The 15,688-nt window shown below is 37.0% G+C and overlaps 1 protein-coding gene across 2 annotated transcripts in view; it reads left to right on the top strand.

Annotated features, from left to right (window-relative positions):
• LOC138176051 (reelin) overlaps window positions 1-15,688 on the top strand; it is a 566,262-nt gene that overhangs the window by 388,898 nt on the left and 161,676 nt on the right. For both annotated transcript variants that reach the window (XM_069106794.1, XM_069106793.1), the window contains exon 20: window positions 471-707. In XM_069106794.1, the coding sequence (XP_068962895.1) occupies window positions 471-707 (237 nt within the window). The remainder of the gene's footprint in view (window positions 1-470; window positions 708-15,688) is intronic.

The following is a 15,688-nucleotide window of genomic DNA, read 5'->3' as shown; positions in this document are numbered from 1 at the left end:
GATTAAGAAAATCCTGCTTCTGATACACATTCATGGTGTAACTTTGGATAAATCATATAACCTCACACAAACCCAGACAACTCTCCAAGACTAGCTTGTAGATCAGGTGCCAACTTAATATTTCATCTCTATAGGCTCTCTACACCACTGAAATCACCAACCTGATTTTTTAAAGTGTCTACCACCCTGTGCAAGGCATTAAGAAAGATACAAAAATAAATAAGATGTTTTTCCTACCTACCTGGAGCTTACACGTGTATTGGGGGATTATTTTGTTTGATTGAAGAGGAAATAATGCAGGACAAGAGAGGACATTGGCAATAAAGAGCAAAAATACATTGCTATATCATAGTCCCTTTAGCTAAATAATAATGTGATATAGATGTTGGCATTTTTATATTACTGAAGTACCTTGAACATGTATATTTTTTTCATTCTCCCTTCCTATCCTAAATTCCCTCTCCCTGCAGAATTATTTCTGTGGAATTACCAGCTGATGCACAACAGTTTGGAATTCAGTTCAGATGGTGGCAACCATATCACTCCTCCCAGGGAGAAGATGTATGGGCTATTGATGAGATCATCATGACTTCAATACTTTTCAACAGCATTAGTCTTGACTTCACTAATCTAGTGGAAGTCACCCAGTCTCTGGGATTCTACCTGGGAAATGTTCAACCCTATTGTGGCCATGACTGGACTCTTTGGTAAGAATATAAATGCTTTACTGTTATTAGACAATCAATTTAGCAATTGAAAGATGCGTTGTGAAGGATTTCTAGTGGTGCATGTTTGTATAAAACTGGACTGGATTAACAAGAGAGGGAATAGAAATGTTCTTTGGAAATGTTTAAGTAAAATTATTTGTGTTGTCCTACTTGGAAATAGGAGGATGGATGCTTCCAGATCTCTGACTCTTTAACCATAATTAGAAAATATGATTCTAAGAGAATTTTACTTACTTTACTACTGAGTCCAAGGCAGGCCTATATGATTTCTCCAGATGCATCTCTTTGGTTGAGTGCATATCACCAAATGTCCAATCAATGACCTAATCATAATTAGAGGTAAATTTTATACTCCAGTGCACAGAGAATTACCTTTGATGGAATTGTGCATGTACAGTGATTTCCCACACACAGCAGGAGAAAATTTTTGCTTCAAAATTACTGCTAATGGAAATGAAAGTACAGCTGATCACTTTTGCTCTGAGTTCTTTCAACCTAGACAGAATGAAAGAGATCTATGAAAAGGTCATATTCTCTGCTTTGTCAATTGAAAATCTTTCATAGCTAGTTTCTGTGTATCATTTTTTAAAGTCTTGTTAGGAAAGGGAGGAAAATTATTGGGCTTAAGTGAGGGGATACAAGCATAAACAAAAAATTGACTCCTTTGAATTATATGTATTATTAGATTTTTTAAAAGCTAATTCAATTTAGTTATGCACCCATAAACTACAAACTGAAATATTTAAGTTTGCCAAGTAGTTGCTTTAGTAATGCAAGTACTAAATGAAAATGTTTATTTTTTAGAAATGGTTTACATCTTATTTTTTAGAAATAGTTAACATCTGCTGAAGTAAATTCCAAACTTGCTAAGTGTGTCACTTTGACACAGGTTGAATGCATTATAATAGTAGTTTAATTTCTGTGCTTTGATCAAAGCCCCAAGAACAATATACTTTCATACAAGTCTGATGAATATTTTTAGCCTACTGCCACTTTAATTGGTACAAATACATTTATTCTGAGAAAGTACAATCATAGTAATTATAGAAAAACATAAGGAAATATAACTAATTGTACGATCCCCATGGGCACCTCGAACAGCACCATAGGAGTTTTATTAACAAGTGAATTTGAGCAATCTGACTTGACTTTGTGATCATCTCTGAAAGGAAAGGAAGTTGACTTGGTTCTGCAAATAACAGAGAGTATGTTCAGGCAGTGATAATGAGGACATAGAAACACATTAACCACTTTAATAAGGACAAGAAAAGTGCTCTCTGCTCATTAAACTGAAACAACATGGTAGATCTCAAACTGTTCGCATTTTCTTAGCCAGTGAGTTAGAATAAAAACCCCTTTAACAATATTGTTTCCTCAGCTGTTACTGATTAGCATATCATCTAGGACTCTGTTTCAAAAATCAATGTCAATGTACAACCTTAGCAATACTTTTTCAGAAACACTTGTTACAGTATTCAAAATCAAATCGCCACATTGGAATAACTTTAAAATCCATGTGGCAGTCATAACCCTCCTAGTCAGAAAAAACAAGCTGATCTATTTCTTGATAGAAAACCATTGGACTATATTATTTTATTATGTAAACATAATTTAGGACACATTCTAAGATGTGAACCATATCCTTCACTGACCTTGTTTCTCTCCAGGGAAATTTTTTTAAGTTCCACAAGATCTGTACAAATGGCTGGTGTTAAATTAATTATTGTTGGCTTTTCCCAGCTGTGAGTTCATTTGGTTCTCATTTTCTAACTCATGACTTTCCATGAGCATGGATTGCTAAGGCACTGAGAGTGTTCTCCAGGGAAAACTTAGACAATTGCTTTTTCATTAGGAGAACTATAGTCAATATGCTATAAATCACTCTACAGCATGTCATCATAGAGCACTTTTTCAGCGGAGGAAAGAATTGCTTATAATTATCTGTGATGCTTTCATTTCTTACTGAGAATCCATAAATCAGGGCCTCTATCAGCTTTAAGCTGTAGAACAGCTTTCTTGATAACTTTTCACATATGCATTTTAAACCAAATATTATGAAGGTAATTATTTCCTTTGGAGTTTATTTGAGATTAAAACCCCCAAAATGGACCCAAATTATAATAACCCCAAGAGATACCACAAATAAGAAACCATATTCGCAGATAATTCAGTATCTGGGGACTCAGGATCAGTGCTTCTACAGAGGGATGGTTATGATAGCATTTTAGAAATGGGGTCTGTTTTTGGTGGATGTAAGGAGACACTGGAAAATATATTACTGGTTATTTGAGAACAAAACATGCTACTTCTTTTACTCTTTTGAAGTCACTTTAAAACCAAATTAGTCACCAAAATCAAATGTGTCATCTTCCATTCTAGAAAGACAACAAACAACATTTTGCTTGAGTGATATTCTCTGAAATGGGAGCATATTCCTTGGATTTTAAAGAACAAGATAGAAATATTTTACGAAGAGGCATGTACACACACACACACACACACACACACACACATATATATATATACACATATACATATAAGTATATATGAATATATATGTGTGTGTCTGTGTGTATGTGTATACATACACATATACATATACTTAAGGGCTTTGGAGCCTACACACATGCGTGCACACACACACACACCATTTGAGGGCTTTGGCAGGGAATTGCTTTACTTTTGCATCATAAACCTAGGTTCTAAACATCTGTCCCCTATTTCAGTATGGACAAACAGGTTTTGTTTGTTCAACTTTCATTTGGAAGTCAGTTGTAAGGAATTTAGAAGAAATTTGCTAAAAACAATGTCTGGATAGTATTTAGTCCTGGACCTTCAAAAACTTACTTAATATCTGATGTAGATAAAAAACTGAATGCTTACAATAAAAAGTTTATATATATATATGGTATATATATGTAATATATATAGCCATACTAGTTAACAAAGTCAATAGCACTGGATGATATATTGTGGTTTTTAAATTGTATTTTTGAATACATCTTGGAAAATATATTTGATTTGAGGAGAAGATAGGCACTCTCAAGGTTCTGAAGGGATTTAGAGGCATTTTTAGAGGCTTCAGAGGTTGATAGCACTGGGTTTTTATCTCATTTTCTTGACATCTTTCTTTTTTCCCTCAATATCAGTGTATCACTATTTTTGTACATATTAGTCATAATTAGGATCATATTTTCAGTAACAAAAGGAGTGGGAAGGGAAGCAAAGGAAGAAGATTTTTCTGAGGTAATTGGGCAAGATTTGAAAAAGAAACTGAAAAAAGGGAGATTAAAGATAATTGCACACATGTGAAAAATAGACTGAGGTGAAATTCAGTGTAAGTGACGAAAGACAAGAAAATGGGAGAATTTGGCATGTGCACATTCCCCCCGCCAGGGGAAGAGGAAAGATGTTGTGAAGTTGTTGGGTCAAAGAGTTTCACATATTACCCACTGTGTAGCCCTAGGACACATTGGACAGTGTCCAGAACTAGGAAGGGATTGCAAAGCTGTTCTACACATGGGAAGGAAAAGGGAAAGATTAGGGAGGAAAAGTAAAACAGCTTCTGAGAGCTAATCTAGAAGAAGGTGGTGTGCAGTTGATGGTTTATGGATACTGGTTGAATGCTCCCAACTCAGGGACTTCTATGAGAATAAAGAAACATTTACATGGAGAATTAAGAAATCACATTGGGAAAAATTGGTAGTATAATTCTGATATTGCAGTTGAGAAGCCTTTTGGTATCATAAAATAGTTTGCACAACCTTGTTACAAGTCTGCCCTCTGATTTCTACTGGATATGGGGCCCAGGGTAGTTTACCATATCACTACCCTCTGGCAATTCTCAAAAGATATTTTTCAGAGAAAGAATTTGTGTTCTGGCAATGAAATTTCCTCACCAAGATCTCCCTACACTGATGAAATCACAGATCCGGGAAAAAGAAAGAAAGAAAGAAAAAGAGAGAAAGAGAGAGAGAGAGAGAGAGAGAGAGATTCAGTTTTATATTAGAGTTCCTATTATGCACAGAAATATACTAGTCAGACATTTTGAAGAGAGAAGTCTAGGGGAAAAGGTACTGAGAATCTGGAAGACTCAAAGAACGGTGATGGACTTGGCAGGAATAAGGAAGTTCAAAAGAAGCATGGGTTTTGGAGAAACCATGATACAAAGATTCACAATGTATTGAAGTGTGTCTGTGTGTGTCTGTGTCCACAGTCAACTTATATAAGTGTAGTAAACAAAATTAGGGTATGAAAAGATCTACCTCAAAAATTACGAAGTATATATTCATTTACAGAAACAATTAGAAATCGACATCTCTCTCAGCTAATGACTGTCCAGTTTGACTCCTATAAAATTTACCAACTAGGCACAAGAAATCAGTCGCTTGACTCATATATTCACAGTCCAACATGGAGGAAAAGACAGAGAACAAGATATTCTCCCACATCTACCAATCTATAATGTACAAATAGGCATCAGAATAAAAATTCATTATATTGAAATCTACTTCCCTTTTGATTAATTTTTAATAGCAGTTTGTGTTTGGGAAGCATATTTACTACTCTTAAAGGTATTTCCTGCTGAAAGATATTTGGGTTTATCTGTAGTAAGGTTCCTGAAAGTAGCCCAAAAAACAGTGAACCTAAAAGAAGGAATAGGGTAATAATGGCAAAGATGAGTTTCAAAAATATTTCAGATATCAATTTCAAGGGTCTGCTAAAGAATTACATAAGATCCAGATTATTACGAAGTCCCTAAATTTTAAAAGGAAAGAAAAGACTGAAAGCTGGCACAATAACTGAATTGCAGAGCTGGAAGAAAACCCAATAGTCATCTAGAGCAACCTGTACACAAAAGGAATATTCAGTATAATATACCTGACAAGTAGTCATCTAGTCTCCGCTGGGAGATTTCCAACGCAGCCCTTTGTGTTTTTGGACATCTCTAATTGTTAGAAAATTTTTTCTGATTTGTAGATTCCACCATTGCTCCCAGTGCTGTCCATGAACACCAAACTGAACAAATCTAATCCCTCTCCAGTGTGACAGTCCTGAAAATACTTAAAGACAGCTATTATATTTCCCCTGAGTCTTCTCTTCTCCAGATTAACCATCCTTCAGATGATTGTCATATGTTATGAACTCAAGGCCCTCCAATGTTCTTATTGGCCTCATCTTGACCCTTCCGTTTATTACTGTCTTGCTTACACTGTGGCATCCAGAATTGAACAAAATAGGCTAGATTAGATATTACGAGGGCAGAGTACAGTGGGACTATATCACTTTGTTACAGGAAGCTTGGATCTTCTTAATACAACCCATAATTGCTTCATTTTTTTGCCTGCCATGTCACACTTCTGACTCATCATGACCCTGAAGTCCACCAAAATCCCAGATCATTTGTGAAGTTGATTTCTGTGTTCTCAAATATAATAATTTACATTTATGCCTATTGAATTTCACTCATTAGAAATAGCCCAATACTCTAGCCCAGTATTCTCCAAAGGAGGAACCAAGGCCCCAATGGATAACCAATAAAAGGGTCAGAGTCTGTATCAACAATGCCTATTCACAATTCACAATGCCTATGGTAACTATAAATGTGCTGATATGGTTATTAATCACAAAATATAACAGGATCTCTACATGTGGGACAGAACATTTATTCAGATACCAGCAAACTGAGTCCCAAAGTCAGAAAGTCAAAGCCATCACAGTAGCTATAGGGTTGGCACATGTAGTTAATGCTGTAAACACCTACATTCTCAAGCCTTAAAAACAGAACAGGCTACCTCTGGCAAAGGTCCTCCCATCCTCATTCATGGCAACTGCTCAGCATACATACAGCTCACTCCCAGAAGCTGTGGCCCCCCACAGTTCCCATCCCCAGCAGTCCTCAGCAGGAGTCCTTAGCAGAAACTCTGGCTGGCTCAAAAAAAAAAAAAAAAGGAGTTTGAGCCGCTGCTGCCACAGTGCTTCCAGTCACCACACTGGCTCCAGCTCAGTTCTGGCTTCCTCCTACCCCACCCCTTTCCTGCTGTCAGCAAGTTCAAGGGGCATGAAAGATCTTCAAATCCCCTAACCATTACAGAGTCTCACACTGCCCATGACAGCAACCTATGACAACTATACCACTCCCATCACCCCTTAATAAACAACTCCACCTTGCTGCTGTTATCCTGGGGCTACACAAGCTTTTAATTTCCCCCATTTTGTTCCTAGTATTGAGCCTAAAGGGTGGTTTTATTTATACCTCTGTTAGAGTTCTATCACTAGCGCCCAGATAGGCAAAATCTCCCCCATACATACATGCTGCCTATCATATGCCCACCTGGAAGCAAGATGTACCTTCTTTGGGGGTATAGGATAGTGGCTAATAAAAGCTCCTCCTTCCTTTTTATTTTCATTAAGGCAAAATGAGTTGCACAGAGTGGACATGAATAGACTGTAATATATTATAAATCTTTACATCATTGTTTCTCCAAAAGCCATCCCTCTTTTGAACTTCCTTATGTGTTAAAGCCATCAGCATCCTTTTAATCTCCAAGATTCTCAACATCGTTTTTTTCCTTGACTTCTCTTTTCAAAATGTGTCCGACTAATACATATCTGTCCATATTAGAAACTCAAATATAAATTTAAATTGTCCACAAGTTTGGTTGTCTTGAGAGTTGTCTCCACAATCAAGTAATTGATGAGCATTTTTAAGTACTTGCTATTTACCAGACCCTAGAGTTACAAATACAAAAGTTAGAGGGTCTTGCCTCAAAGAGCTTATATTCTGTCAGGACATGTAAATGTGTGTTTATACACACACACACACACACACAATAGATACAAGGTTATTCAGGAGGAGCAGGGTATTAGCAGTTGGGTGGATTAGGGAAGACTTCCTATAGAAGGTGGCATTTCAGCTGAGCCTTGAGAGGTTAGGGATTCCAAGTTATGGAGGTTAGGAGGACCATAATATGCATTCTTTTAATGCTAGTCTTTCCTTACTAACAAATGCAAAATAGTGGAAATGGTCTTAGATGAGAACTGGACAGATAAGGAAAGGCATCATATAGAAAATCGAATCTTGAAAGATGTTAGAAACTCTAAGAGGTTGAGATGATGAGGGACACAATCTGGATTTATTTTTTTTTATTTTCATAAGGATGCTACTCTCTCCCTATTAACAAATGTGAAACAATGGAAATGTTCTTGACTGAGATCTAGAAAAGTTCTTACCACTTAATATTTTTGATGTGACTAGAAGGGACTCTAAAAATCTAAAACTTCCTTCCCTACCTCCATCCCTTTGCAGCAACAGGAAGGAACTGTAATGTGTAGTCGTTGAGAACGGTCCTTCATTGCTGGCATAACCCCCTCTCTCCTATAACCCCTCATGGGGTATCTGGGAGTGCTAAGACCAGTAGCAGGAGATAAAGACTTACGACGAGGTTGTTGATAAAAAGTGCTTTGGAGGAGGCTCAGAAGAGGTTCAGTATTAGCGATTTAACATGAGGACAACCCCAACCATTCTGTCCATTAAGTAAGCAATGATTTCGACTTCCAACCAATTTTTTCCCATACAACCATACAGGTACACATAAGGAGGAAATGGTTAGATGTAAAAGATAAAAATATACTGAAAAAAATTCACTGTGAAGACATGGGCTTAATCTCCAAAGCTTCTGTACTTAAACTTTCTTTTCTATTTTTTTCCTATAAATTAGGAGTTTTTGATGTTATTATCAGATCCTTGTGTCAAAAATGTTATGCAAATGCCAAATATTATATCCAGTACTTTTTTTGGAGAGGGACTATTTTCTGCAAAAGGTGACTAAAAAGAACAGCAAAATAATTTACTGTCTTAGATTTGATAGGGTGAAAGTTTACCTCAATAGAAGTAAGTTTCCATATCAAGATGAGAATATCTAAATCCAAGTTTCTAGATATATTCTGGAAATGGAAGAAAGAATAAAGAACTTAAAGAGAATAACCCATCTAGCCAAAGATTAAAGGCAAAGGAAAAAAACAGTAGGTAGAAAAAGACATTAAAAGCTCTTGATTTTTGATAGTCCTCAAGGAGAAGCATAAAAGTAATACTCCAAAGTAATTCAGATGCTGAATTTACCTTTGAAATCTTTAGTGAAAGAAATAAAGGGGAAAAAACAGCATAGTCACTTAGGAGCTTATAAAAAGTCTTTCAAAAGGAGTAGTGAGCAAAATGCATGAAGAAATGCCATATGTGGGAAAATTCCAGATTTCCTTGAAGTGGTTAGGTATGTTGGGGGTGGCATAGTTTATGAAGCCTATTCTATGAAACTACAAAATAAACTGGTGATAGAAACAGTGGATGCAATAAAGAATTTTATTAACTTGTATTAGATACATTAAACATTACTACAAATAACTGTACCTACTTAATAACAATTTATACTTGATTTATTTCAATGTATAAAGTATTTAAAACACTTTTTCAGTTTCATAAGGTGATAGCTTGAGATCTGAACGGAAAAGAGGTCCAGGGACCTTAAAATGACTTGCCCAGAGTCACAGAATGTGCCATAGGCAAGATTTAAGCCTGTGACCTCGGAATTCTAAGCCAGGACTCTTTGCACAGGACTATCATCCCTACTTCTCCCTCAAATCTTCATCAGAAGTTTCACTTCCTTTATTCTCATTCATTCCTTCAGCTACTAACTTTTCCTCATATAAATATACTCCAACAATATTAGTAACAAAAAAGAAAGAGCATCTGTTTAAAGATATTTTTGTGACAACATCATATTCAGTTGCAAAAATAGAAGGAAAAAACCCCCAAAACCTGGAAGCAAACTAAATATCCAACAATAGGGGAACATTTAAATAAATTGTGGCAATGGAATACTATAAAATTCAGGAGTAGGGAACCTGTGGCCTTCAGGCCACTTCTAGGTCCTTGGGTGTAAGCCTTTTGGCCGAGTCCAAGTTTTATAGAACAAATCCTTTTATTAAGGGGATTTGTTCTGTGAAGTTTGGATTCCATCAAAGGGTGACACTTGAGGACCTAGAAGGTCACATGTGACCTCAGGCTCACAGATTCCTCACCTCTACGAGTATGAATCAATTAAGATGGACAGGTGTTCAAGCTGCAAAGAAACCTTCAACAAAGTTGTAGAGACAGGTCTGAGTGACATTACTGCTTACCAAATTAGTGTGAGTTGGTGAAAATGAGAAAATGGAAACTGAAGGGAAAAACCTCTCAGCGAATGGTTTACAGTTATTCTCATGCCCTTAGCTACTGATAGAAATTGTCAGTTTGGTAAAAATCTAGCATTTATTTGAAGTCCCACCAAGGGTCTACACATTAAGCAGACAGTGCTGGGGAGCAGGGCAGTGAAGACAGTGCTTATGACATTGGACTGCCTTAGAAAAGCTGTACATTCGAATGTCTAAGGTAAGTTTGACTCCTATGTAGCCCTAAGCAAATAGAACATGGTGGAGGTCCTCTATTTTTCCTGAAAATGAGTCTGCACATCCATGAAAGTTTTCTTCATGACTGTAGAGGGCAAAAAAATGTTGTGAATTTTCAGACTGATTTTTTAGCAAAATAAGGCAGGATGGTGGAGCAGAATGTGTGAATCTAGAATCAGAGGATCTGGGTTGCAATCCCATCTTAGTCATTGACTATTTGTTTGACCCTGGGCAAGCTGAAGAATCTTAATGGGCCTGTTCCCTTATCTCTAAAATGAAGGTGTTAGATCATCTGACCCTCAGGTGCCTGCTGGCTCTAATTGATGATCCTGGGTCCTTGGAAATTTTCTTCTCTGTATTGGTAAATTCATGTTTTAAAATTCATTGAGACAGAAGAATTCATCAGAATTTTATATAAGGTATGCACTAAAACTCTGGGTGAAGCACGTATCTTTTAATGGAGTGGGCTTAGGTACAGGGTCAGTTGTCAAGGAGTGCTCCCCAGCCAAGGGCCAGGGCAGTTTTATATGAATGTGTTTATCAGGTGCTTGTCTGTCTGCCCCTTTCATGTAGCCTCAAAAGGCTTGTTGCTTGTTTTTGTTTGTTGTGATGGTGTGTCCTGGAGGAGTGGAAAGGGCAGGTGGCTCCCATTCAATGTCTTTTAAAGGATATCCCCTCGGAACCTGCAACCTAACACCTTTCAGCTCTGTAAAACCAGCTGTTTATGGCACTCACATCAAATAAGATGCATTGCTAGTCTCTCCCCAAAACAAGCAACAAAGTCACACTATTATTATTTCATTAGGTCTCATAGCAGGAAGGGATGAGGATATTATAATAATACTTGCGATAATACTGATTATTGTAATAACAATAAAATATTGTAGTATTATCCCCCTTTGGGGTCACCCAGCTGTAGTTCTAGATGACTTTCTCAAGGCCTCCCTGTTTCTGTTGTAGAAATTCCCTTAAGCCTCCTGATACCAGATTAATAATGTCACCAACCTCTTGTTATCTGTATGCTGACACTGGCAGGGGCCCTCCACTGTGCCTGTGGCTGTGGAGAATGAAAGTTGACTTTCATTTTGCCTATTGGAACATGCCCTATTTTGGACAGTCAATAACAAGGAGTTGTTTGGTTGTCTCTCAGTCATGTCCGACTCTTTGGGACCCCATTTGGGGTTTTCTTGGCAAAGATACAAGAGTGGTTTGTCATTTCCTTCTCCAGCTGGTTTTACAAATGAGGAAGTGAGGTAATTAGGATTGAGTGATTTACCCAGGGTCACATAGCTAGTAAGTATCTGAGGCCACATTTGAACTGAGGCCTTCCTGATGCCAGACCAGATGCTCTATCCACACTGCTCCATGCCTGTCATTCTGTGAAAATCTCAAGTTTGTTTCAGTGAAAGAATTGGGTCAGAGATATTTAAAAGATCATAGGAGTGGACATGTAACTGCACTAGAGAAGAGCAAATGTCATTATTTAAAAAGGTGAAAAGGAATAGATTCTATAAACTATAAACCAGCTAACCTGATTTTGATTCCTAGTAAAATTATATGATGTATTCTTATGGGGATGGTTACTGACCATTTAAGGAGGGAAAAGTCATTACAAAGCTCCAGTATAACTTCAAGAATAGGTCATGCCAGACTAATCTCATTATTCTAACTCTTATTTTAACAAGGCTACTAGACTGCTGCATCAAGAGAATGCTGTAAATGATGCCTAAAGTTTAGCAAAGTGCTTGAGAAAGCCTCTCCTGCTATTTGTGCATTCAAGATGGAGACAAGTGGGCCAGATAATAATACAGTATGGTACATTCGTAACTGATTAAATGGCATAGTCCACACACTAGTTAGTAGTGATTCATTTTTAACTTGGGAGATCATCTCCAGAGAACTTCTCAAGAGATCTGTCCTTGACCTGTGTTGTTTCATATCTTTGCCAATAACTTGGGTAAAGGTATAGATGGCATATTTGTTAAATTTGCATATATTAGGGGGTAGACAAACATATTGGATATCAGCATCAAGATGCAAAAATATGTCAGCAGCCTAGAGCAATTAGCCAAATCTGATCAAATGAATTTTAATAGGAACAAGTATAGGCTTTAACTTGAATTTAACAAAGCAACCTATCAGCTATGAAACTGGGGAGCTATGTCTGCACAACAGTTTATTTGTTTGTTTTCTGAAACAGGTCTGATGTATTTTGTGGGCTAAAAGTGGTGCAGTGATAAGATTTTTATGTACTATAAGGGTGATATCATTTTTTCTGTATTAAGAGAGTCATAGTGTCCAGGATTATCAAGGTGATAGTTCCATTGTACACTACCCTAATCATCCTCCATTCTAAATATTTTGTTCAGTTTGAGGCCATTTATAAAAATAAGAAGAGAGGCAAACCTGAATTGTAAAGGTCCTCAAGATTGATAGGAGCATACTAATAAATGTTTAACAACAGTCTCCTCAGGAGGAAAAAGACACATTTAATCTGCATTATTAACACTTTCTTAAATCTAAACAATCCATAAGACAACAAATTAAGCCCTGATTTGTAGCTTGCCCATTTCAGAGTTATAAATGCTCACACTGAAAAGTGAATAATTGGCTGGCTCTCTTTCAAGCTGGCTTTAGTACACCTATGCATATGCAGATCAACTGAAGCAACTGGGGGTGTTTAGCTTAAGTAGATTGATGGCATAACTGTTTTCAAAAATCTGAAGGATTGTAACTTGGAGAAGAGATTAGATTTGTTCATTTGTTCTCAGAGGACAGAACTAGAAGCAATTAAAAGTTGCAAAGAAGCAAATTAAGGTTTAATGTAAGAGCTATCCAAAAGTGATTTGGCTGCCTCACAAGGTACTGGGTTCTTCTTTATTTTATTTTATTTGCTTTTTAGAGGGCAGTTGGGGTTAAGTGACTTGCCCAAAGTCACAGGGCTAGTTTTTGAGTTAAGTGTCTGAGGCTAGGTTTGAACTCAGGTCCTCCTGACTCCAGGGCCAGTGCTCTATTCACTGTGCTACCTAGCTGCCCCAGGGTTCTTCTTTATTAAAGGTCTTCGAGCAAAGAACACTTATTGAGTATTTTATAAAGATAATTCTTCTTCAATTATAGGTTGGTACAGATAGCTTCTGAGTTCTCTTACACCTCTAAAAAGAGACCAGGACACAGGTTGAGGGATTAGCTTAGCAGGATGAGGATGCCTCTTCCCTTGACAAGATGATTCAGTAGAATTGGATAGAAAATCATTTCTTAAGGCAATTATTTCATTTAATTTTACTCACCCATCAATTTTTTCACAAACTTTTATCAAAGTACAAATTGCTACCCAAAGAATATTTGTTTGACACAGCAAACTTCTTTGCAATAGCTGATGACCTTAGACAGGCACCTAGTAGGGCTATTTATATGAATTTTGTTCTAATGAGGCTGCAGAAACAGTCATAGACTGGCATAGACCACACAAAAATTGAATTAGCTAAAAGTCCATATGGTACTAAAATACCAGCAAACAGGGTAATGCCCAGCAAGTTCTCCAGTATGATGCCATCATACCTTCATACAAGCAACTTTGTGATACAGTAATAACAGCACCAATTAAGGAGTCAGAGAACCTAGTTTTCTATCCCTGTTCCTCTGCTTTCTACCTATGTGACTTGGGCAAGTTACATAACCCCCGGGGGTCTTCAGTTTCCTCATCTGTAAAATGCGGAGTTTGGATTATATGTCCTATAAAGTCTTTCCCAGTTCCAAATCTGTGATCTTATCCTATGTACTTAGAAGATGGGTGAGAAGGGCTCATTCCTTCCCAGAAATCTCCCCAACTTCTAATTTCAGATCAATCTAGAGAATTTTCTTCTCAGATGAGTTTGGGTGGAGTTTCTTTAAACAATGGAAACAAAAATTATTACCCACATAGCTGGGGAAAATTTGATCTGTTTCCCTCAGAGAAATGGAAAAATGGAAAAGTATTGGACCTTAGTGCAATGTATGGAAGCAGTAGATGATGAGCCTGGTGATTCATGGAGAACATGGAGAAATAAGGAAACTAACGAGGAAGTGATTTAGAACTTGCAGAAATAGATGTAAAAGTAGAAAAGAAATTCATTTTGTTTCCTCTGTCCTCTTTTCCTTTATATTGAGAAGTTGCTAAGTAGAGCAGTTAATCTGATGACTCTTTCTGAATGGGGCTTGTAATGCCAATGCAATATTTACAGTGCCCATGATCATGATAAAGACCATGACTATAAGTATCACATGATTCAAATCACATGATTTGCAATCGCGTTGATTGCAAAATATGCCAGACTCTCCAGATAGAGGATAGAACTGAAGCATTTATTCAGACATTAGAAAACCGAAGCCCAAAACCCATAAGCTGATTCCATCATAGTACCAAAGATATTAAGAAGTCATAATAACACTGAGAGCCACAGCATCCTTCAGCCTTCCCACAAACCAATACAAGATCAATATCTACTCACAAACCTCTCTATCTCCTTGCCTCAACCTCTTCCCTCTCCTGCTGGCTCTTACCAGATTCCTGTGGATTCTGCTCCACCCTTTAGCAAATTCCCTCCATCACAGACTCCATGTGATTACATTCAGCCTATTAAGGGGCAGAGTTTATTTTCAAATTAAGGGAGGTCTTCAAACTCCCCCCTAAGTCTATTAAGGGGCAGGGAAGATCATCAAATACCCATTCCCATTACACGGCTGTCACTGGATTCTTTGCTTCTTGTCTTTGAGCCAGCCATGCCCACCTCTATTTCATTGTTTTCTAGTCCAAAGTGTCAGGAGTCCCACAAATAACTTGGTATGTTAGTTCTTTACACCTCATCTATTAGGTAGACAAGCAGCCCAGTTCATTGTGGTATCAGATGTTCATGAAGACCAATTCTAAATTTTTATAATTCAGATGTTGCCTTCTCAAGAATTTATCTTTCATCTTTCAACTTATCCCATATAAAAGAGGTGTCAAACACTACTTGCCTGAGTGAGGCCTAAACCTGATTAAAATGCGATTGGGAAATGTTTAGCAAAACAAATTTTAAGAAACAACACAACATAGATAATGTCACTTTGTGGATTTCTAAGTCAATATGTGCCCTTCAGGGATGCATTTCTATTTGAGTTTCGTGGCACTACATACAAAATTGTTCTACCTAAAGTTGTTTTGTGGTATCTGTTAACAGTGTGTGTTTGAGAAAAACACATTATAATGACTTTTGAATATTTTTTATCTATACTATGATTGTCCTCAGTGTGATTAAACAGAAGTTGACTACATTTGACTTCAGAAATTTATTTTTAATTTACTTTACTCTCACATATGAGTGTTTCTACTATTCTAAGAATTTGATACTTCAAACAAAATTATGAAGATATTTAGGAGACCTGGAGAAAGATGAGTCATAAAGCTTTGTTTATCTTTCCTTTCTTGCCTCCTCACTCAACTTATCATTCTTTGCTAGTAATAGATGGCATTATTTCTTAAATTGATGGTAAGTGCC

Source organism: Petaurus breviceps, unplaced genomic scaffold (assembly GCF_028583685.1).
Source record: "Petaurus breviceps papuanus isolate PSGF00001 unplaced genomic scaffold, PetGlider_PUasm1.0 80, whole genome shotgun sequence".
In the NCBI taxonomy this organism is placed as follows: domain Eukaryota; kingdom Metazoa; phylum Chordata; class Mammalia; order Diprotodontia; family Petauridae; genus Petaurus; species Petaurus breviceps.
The sequence above is the reverse complement of the archived record's forward strand: the minus strand, read 5'-3'. Positions and strand labels throughout refer to the sequence as shown.